The sequence below is a fragment of the Asterias amurensis genome, chromosome 3 (assembly GCF_032118995.1).
Source record: "Asterias amurensis chromosome 3, ASM3211899v1".
Classification (NCBI taxonomy): Eukaryota; Metazoa; Echinodermata; class Asteroidea; order Forcipulatida; family Asteriidae; genus Asterias; species Asterias amurensis.
The window spans coordinates 23,586,527-23,594,503 of record NC_092650.1 but is presented as its reverse complement, the minus strand read 5'-3'; the positions used below and the strand labels follow the sequence as shown (position 1 = coordinate 23,594,503).

At 40.3% G+C, this 7,977-nt stretch overlaps 1 protein-coding gene across 1 annotated transcript; it reads left to right on the top strand.

Moving 5' to 3' along the window:
* On the top strand, window positions 1–7,952 carry LOC139935089 (uncharacterized). Its single transcript, XM_071929547.1, has 7 exons — window positions 1–500; window positions 948–1,255; window positions 2,901–3,209; window positions 3,633–3,796; window positions 4,358–4,536; window positions 5,741–5,922; window positions 6,845–7,952. The coding sequence occupies exons 1-7, from the start codon at window positions 19–21 to the stop codon at window positions 6,895–6,897; spliced, it is 1,677 nt and encodes a 558-aa protein (XP_071785648.1). The 5' UTR covers window positions 1–18; the 3' UTR covers window positions 6,898–7,952.
* The last annotated feature ends 25 nt before the right edge of the window (window positions 7,953–7,977 follow it).

The following is a 7,977-nucleotide window of genomic DNA, read 5'->3' as shown; positions in this document are numbered from 1 at the left end:
TGCAGTTAATTGAGCAACATGGGGTTGTTTACACGTTCGCTCTTGGTCGTTTTGATCGTGAAGTCTCAAGTTGAACTACAAGTTGAAGCTTCCAGACATCAGAGAACGGTTTCATGTAATGTAGACACAAATAGTAAGGTAGACGAGTTAAGGCTTATTGTAGAAAACTACCTAGTCATTCTTGAAGATGAACTCGGAAACACACAAGACCTGGTGAAAGAGCTTAAAGTATTAATGAATGAAACTGTTTCATCGGAGCTGGAGGACACAAGACGTACGATGGCTGCAATATCAACCAACCAAGAAACAGCCACCTCTGAGCAAGAGGAAACACGTCGAATGGTTAGTGAGTTGCAGGCTGCAGTATCAACCAACCAAGAAACAGCCACCTCTGAGCAAGAGGAAACACGTCGAATGGTTAGTGAGTTGCAGGCTGCAATATCAACCAACCAAGAAACAGCTAGCTCTGAGCAAGAGGAAACACGTCGAATGGTTAGTGAGTTGCAGGGTGCAGTAGCGACACACCAAGAAACAGCCACCTTTGAGCAAGAGGAAACACGTCGAATGGTTAGTGAGTTGCAGGGTGCAGTATCAACCAACCAAGAAACAGCCACCTCTGAGCAAGAGGAAACACGTCGAATGGTTAGTGAGTTGCAGACTGCAATATCAACCAACCAAGAAACAGCCACCTCTGAGCAAAAGAAAACACGTCGAATGGTTAGTGAGTTACAGGTCGCAGTATCAACCAACCAAGAAACAGCCACCTCTGAGCAAGAGGAAACACGTCGAATGGTTAGTGAGTTGCAGGGTGCAGTATCAACCAACCAAGAAACAGCCACCTCTGAGCAAGAGGAAACACGTCGAATGGTTAGTGAGTTGCAGACTGCAATATCAACCAACCAAGAAACAGCCACCTCTGCGCAAAAGAAAACACGTCGAATGGTTAGTGAGTTACAGGTCGCAGTATCAACCAACCAAGAAACAGCCACCTCTGAGCAAGAGGAAACACGTCGAATGGTTAGTGAGTTGCAGGGTGCAGTATCAACCAACCAAGAAACAGCCACCTCTGAGCAAGAGGAAACACGTCGAATGGTTAGTGAGTTGCAGACTGCAGTTTCGACCAACCAACAAAAGGTAACTGTCGCACTAAGAAACACAGCACTTCAGTTAGAAGACACAAGACGTGAAATGGGAGTCATTGGGCGTCAGGTGGAAGAGCTCCAGGAATCAGTATCTAGGTTGACGAAGATCCATGGTAGGTTTTGTTTGCTCACAATCGTGGTTAAACCATGGAGGTAGAAATAGACACAAGCAGACAACACTACCTCTTAAATATCCAAGACTTTGTTGAGGGGAGACTGTTGTACACCAAAGACCCCTAGCATTGGCGGTCACCTTTAATGTCAATCTATCAACGCGCGGTGACGCGCTGCGCATTACTCTCCGCCAAAGATGGCCCTTTATGGACCTCAGTGGCGACATTATGCAAGGGGTCTATTTAATCACCATTCGAAACGTACTCGCCCCCACACTAGATCGTAAGCATTACACCTTAAACTGTCCATTATAAACATGCGTTCAAATTTACTCGTACACAAAAGTGCGACGACAAGGGTGTTTTCACTCCGAGTGGTATCACTTCCGCTCTTTTGAGAGTGAAAGTCAATCTGTGTTACTCTTTTTGAGTGAACGTGGAACAAACCTCACTCTAAATTGAGTTGAAAGTACCCGTCTTTCACTCTAAAAAGAGTTTTTCGTCATATGGCTGTTTGCAAGAGTGGTATGGCGGACAAAAGGAGTGTTTTTTCACTCTTTTACATTAAGACAGTTTGTATGTTTAAAGGCACTGGACGCCTTCAGTAATTGTCAAAGACCAGTGTTTTCACTTGGTGTAACTCGACAGTAAAAAAATAATGCATAGAATAACAAACCTGTGAAATAAGGGAGTCAAATAGTCGTAGAAGTTGCAAGAGAATAAGGAAAGAAAAAACACCCTTGTCGCACAAGTTGTGTGCTTTCAGACGCCTGATTTCGAGACCTCAGCTGAAGTCTCCAATTCAATTCAATTCAATCATTTAAGTTGAAAAATACTTCTTTCTCGAAAACTACGATACTTCAGAGGGAGCCGTTTCAATTCTTACACTGTTTTATACCATCAACAGCTCTCCATTGCTCATTACCAATATAAAAATCAATTCACAATTATAATAGTAATAATAAACATTTTTTGAAAAGCTTCTTGCAAAAAGAAAATCTCAAAACGCTGTACAGAATTGTTTTTACATATTATAAACATTAAGCTTTTAGAGAGAAGCAAGATACAGCTCTTAAAGACTCTGATCACTAAAGACCAGTCTCCTCACTTGCTGTATCTCAACATATGCATACAATAACAAACCTGTGAAAGTTTGAGGTCAATTGGTCATCAAAGTTGTGAGATAATAATGGAAGAAAAAACACATGTGTCACACAAAGTTGTGTGTTTTCAGATGCTTGATTTTGAGACCTCAAAATTATGTTTTATACTATCAACAGCTCTCCATTGCATTTACTCATTCTCAAAAACTACAGCACTTCAGCAAGTAATAGTTTTTTATTTTAGGTGAAGCCTTCTTATATCATTGTCTTCAAAAACCCTGTGGAAATTGTGTTTTGTATTTCAAAAAAGACCCTGATCCTTTTAGAATGTGTTGCATCATGCTCCCTTCGTTACATATTCAAGGTAAACTGAACATTGTAGCTCCTGATAACGGAATGTGTGTTATTTTGTTTGCATACGGTGTGTAGATGAGTTCTCAATAAGACTTGTTGGAGGAAGCACCAACTTATCATTGTGCTCTTTTCAAATGAACGTTTGAAAACATCAGTTATTGTTATTTTGTAACTCATTAACTGAACAGGTTCGTTTTCTGTGCGACTTGTTGGTGGAAGCTCTAGCTCAGAAGGCCGTGTTGAGGTGTATGTAAACGGTGCATGGGGAACAGTGTGTGATGACCAATGGGGCATCAATGACGCTACAGTGGTGTGTACACAACTTGGCTATTCAAGTGCACTATCAGCCAAATCGTCAGCCTACTTTGGTCAGGGTAGTGGAGACATAGTTATGGATGATGTTGCTTGTACCGGAACAGAGACCAACATTGCCCAATGCTCATATAGCACAATTGACAACTGTGGTCACAGTGAAGATGCTGGTGTAATCTGCACTGGTATGTATACAGGGTGTGTGGTTGAAAGTAACAAACAATAAAAAAAGGAAAAGTCCAAATCGTTTTGTAATGTAATGTAACATATATTTTGAGCCAGATAGTCCAAAAACATCAGAAATATATACTGCACAGAGGTACTATAAAGCTAGGAGAAGTGGTTTAAATGCTGTATAAGTGTAGAATACCTATCACAACATGGAGTCACACGCTCACAAGCCAAAATTCCTTGCTAACTGAAATATGCTTGGCGTAAGCGCAGAATTTCCGCGAGTGCCGATATTTTGCTTACAAGTCGAGCCATGAACTACACCCCAATCGACCTTTTGCGGAATGCGGGATTATTATTTATTTTTTAAATAACAAAAAGCCTTTCTTGTTCGTTAATTTATGATTGTTTTTAATAACATCACCTTTTCTACTCAGAGTGTGGATGGCAGTTGGTCTTCAAAGGGGTTGCTGGGACGGGATTTAATATGTATGACCTGTGGACTGACTCAATCTTGGAGTGCGGCTCAGAGAACAGCGGGAACTATCGGAACAACATATTGTACAATTCTTGGAAAAATGGACAGTTGAACATCAAGCAGGTGAGGGAATAGACTGGTCCCCTGTCTGTATCCGAAAACAGACATGTACTTGCTTTTCAGAAACAGTGATTTTATTTGATACAATTATGAGTTAATTTATAAACATGCAGCGACGTAAGCTTAAAGGCACTGGACACCTTTGGTAATTGTCAAAGACCTGTCTTCTCACACTTGGTGTTTCTCAACATAATGCATAAAATTACAAATCTGTATTAATATTTAAACTCAATTTGTCGTCGAAGTTGCGAGAGAATAATGGAAGAAAAAACACCCTTGCATCACAAGTTGTGTGCTTTCGGCTGCTTGAATTCGATACCTCAGCTGAGGTTTCGAATTTTGAGAGGACCAGGCGGATTCCCCTGGGGGTATCTAACGACCTTTTCGTAGTGCAGGACGAATGTTCATATGACAATAACTAGCTCAATGCATTTCCTAATGGGCTTATAATCTTTTGAGCCTGTTTGTTAGAAGTGTGCGTGGATCAGTGCGATTTACGCAACATGTTTTTTGTTTTTTTGTCTTTCGATGATACAATCCTGTTTAACTTGAATCTCTGTCCAGGTCAAGTTGTCCTTGTACGACCAGACTGGGGTCAAAGTTGAATTGGTATTCAATGGAGTGGACTCTGACATTACGAGCTGGTTCGCCAAGGAGCGCCTTGTATCCTCTCCATGGAGTGACCTGACAACAACGACAAACATGAACTACTTCTCTATCTTTGGGGATATTTGGGCCAGTAGGTACGTACACATGATGGTGGTCAGCTCGGCACGTCGCATACATTGTTTTATTTTAAACTCCATAACAAGAACGCATACACACAAGCGTTCGTTTCAGTCAAATTTGAACTGTGACTGAAACAAACGCTTGAAAATTTAAACACTGAATAAAAGACGGAGAAATAATGTTCTGAAACATTCGAAAAGTAACCAGAAAGAGTATGCTAATAATAGTTTATAACAAAATAAAACAGATGAGATGACGAGTTATGGAGTGAAGTTACACAAAGAGTAGGACGGGATATACTATGCATTTCTGTTTCTTCAATAAAAAGTTTTACGGCAAGAAAAGATGCTGGATCTGTTTGCCTCCTCTCTTTAGCATTGTCTTTAGCATTTGTGACTTTCCGGTCACTAGCGGTGGTTCAAACTGTGGGTATTAGCACACGAGGGTGGTTGGTGTTCAAATGTGTTTTTCGATTTGGTGAGCACAAGTGTATGTACACAATTTTTAACAGGTCTCAAAAAAGTTGTTTTTTGTATTATATCCATACGACATACGACACAATAGTTGAGTGAAGAACCAGTGCGCACGCGCAAACTCACATACGCCAGGTCGGTCATTGTCTGTGTAAGGTATGTGGGTGATTCCGAGGTGTCGTTAAACGACCGCGGTACCATGGGTTCGACTTTTGAAGTCCCTTCGTTTGAGCTCCTTCTCTTCCTTCCTCCACGCTTTTACTGGCGTTATTCACGAGCCTCGAAGTTTGACGTCAGATGTTCAGGCTGAGACATGGGCTGATATAGCTAAAGCTGACTCATTCATTGCTAAACAAAATATACGTCTGCTTGAATTATACTTTTAAAGACAATGTACACTATTTGTAATTGTCAAAGACTAGTCTTCACAGTTGGTGTATCTCAACATATGCATAAAATAACAAACCTGTGAAAATTTCAGCTCAATCGGTCATCGAAGTTGCGAGATAGTAATGACAGAAAAAACACCATTGTCACACAAAGTTGTGTGCTTTCTGATGCTTGATTTCGAGAACTCAATTTCGTGGGAAAACTACTTCTTTCTCGAAATCTACGTCACTTCAGAGGGAGCTGTTTCTCACAATGTTTTGTACTATCAACCTCTCCCATTATTGTGGGTATATATAAATAAGCTACTGTTGGTATCAGAATTCCTTTCTCGTTTCTCTTGTCACGCAAACTTTAGTGGATCGTCTCGTCGACGGTTCTTCATCAATAAGATCTATAACGGCTGCCTTTTGGACTATGGCTGGATGGTGGTGCTAGATTCAGATGGCATTTGCCAATGGGAACGATCCTTCAGAAGTTATCCGGTCTTACTGTACAGCAGACAAGGAAATATCAACTGGAATGTTGGTACATCAAACGGTAAAACTATAACAACTAATGTCTTAAAGGGTTACACCGGCTCAACGTTTACGTAATTTAGTGTTAAGAATCTATGAAGATAAACATTATTTTAAAAGCGTATCCGCTTTTCCAGCCGTTGCAACTATCAAATCTATACGCGCACTTTTTAAAGTAGACTGGTGCTCTGTTTATATACATGTTTACTATGGGGAAAGTCTCGTCAGTATAATAAACCTTTCTTTTGTGTTGCCTTGGTTGGCATTGACGGCCGGCCGCATGTTAGTAAAACACCCAATCGTTTTAAAATATTATGTTTTAACCAAATTCAACATTTTCTGTAAACCTGCTACTAAATAAAATACCTCCCATAAGTAGTTGTTTTGTTTTCAGCAAAATGAACACAATGTTTGAATAGTTTTGTACATTGTAACAAACAGTAGCGATCTGTTTTTGATTTGCATTAAAGGTTTCCATAGTTTTCCAACCTGGGTTGGCAAAAACTCGGGCTGTGACGTGGCAAAAAAAGATGGGCGGTCTACATAATCCATGTGTATAAGCAACCGGCATAATACACGCATCTGCTGCCACCTAGCGTTCCAAAATCTCCCATTAATCGTTATAGCGTGTCTACGAGCAGATAGCACGCATCGGGAACGAACAATGATTTCTTGTTTCACTAAAAATAAATAATGATTAGTGTGTAGCCTCTGGCCAGGTTGGGACGGAAGTCTGCGGAACCTAAGTAGTTTGAGTAGTTGACACTGAAACAACAACATTATTGTCAAAACCATTTGCAAAACAAAAACGTGTGGTAATGAAAAACACGCTTTGTGTTAAAAAGACACGCTTTATCAGCACAATTGGAAAAAAATATGATGCTTTCTCACAGGGTGCTTTTTTTCCCGAGCCTTTCATTTTATTTTCTTGTTATTGTTTCCAGCTGGACCGTTGGCCATGGCGGATTACTTGACCATCCACATCAATACTGAGTGAGACCAAGGCTTTGAAGCGAATCCGCACCGTGCACGACCCGTTGGTGTCGCACCGGTATATGAATCATGCGTATCACTTTTACATAATCATTTTTAACTCTTATATAATCATATTACTTTACATCATCATTTACATATATAATCATATTAACTTTTACATCATCATCATCATCATCCTTCGTCCTTAGGCGGGATAGTCTTTTACATAATCATTTTAAGACACTATTTTTGATTACCTTTTTTGGTACTCTGTTACCAAATTATATATATTTGATTATTTTTTGGTACTCTGTTAGCATAAAAACGTACTTATCAATGGAGAGAGGGTGATAGGTTAAAACATTGTGAGACACGACTACCTATGAAGTGACGTTTTATTCGAGAAAGAGGTAATTATTCACTAATATAATGAATTTGATTTCAAGACCTCAAAATTAAACTTTGAGGTCTCTATAAGTCAAGCGTCTGAAAGCACATAACTTCGTGTGACAAGGGGTCGATTTCACAAAGAGTTAGGACTAGTCCTAACTTAGGACTAGTCCTATAGGAGATATACAAATTGCATGGATAGTCCTAAGTTAGGACGAGTAACTGGTCCTAACTCGAGATAATACTAGTCCATAGAGCCATTATATTATAACACCACTTGCAAGTATTCTGGCTGCTCATTGGTTTAGAGCGCGTCACATGACATGTCTTAGTTTTGCTTGACGACGGCCGTGTGATAGTGCGTCGGTTTGCCATGCGCTAGCCCGAAGACTAGCACACGGCGCCGTGCGCTAGTCCGACAGACTAGCACAGGCGTGCAGTACCCAGACGTCCGTTGCGTGTACGAGGATGATAAATTAATAGTCTGTAACCATTTCGGATTGCACGACACTACATGCAACACAGTAAGTAAAAGTGTTTGCAATCTGTATTCGCGTCGTCCGTGGATTGTAGCATTCAGGTCTGTAACTTAATAATAACAGTACAGTATTTAGAAATGTTTGGGGTGTTATAAAACAAATATTGACTGCTTTTACTCGTGCAATGGTTAAAAACTATGACTCCCTCGGTGATCCCCGGAGCGTTCTATTTT

Bases quoted from the DNA above. Each gene is read 5' to 3' on its own strand.
- LOC139935089 (XM_071929547.1), top strand. From the start codon at position 19: ATGGGGTTGTTTACACGTTCGCTCTTGGTCGTTTTGATCGTGAAGTCT. The intron at 4,537-5,740 runs GTACGTACACAT...CGCAAACTTTAG, and splicing joins GGGGATATTTGGGCCAGTAG to TGGATCGTCTCGTCGACGGT. The intron at 5,923-6,844 runs GTAAAACTATAA...TATTGTTTCCAG, and splicing joins GAATGTTGGTACATCAAACG to CTGGACCGTTGGCCATGGCG.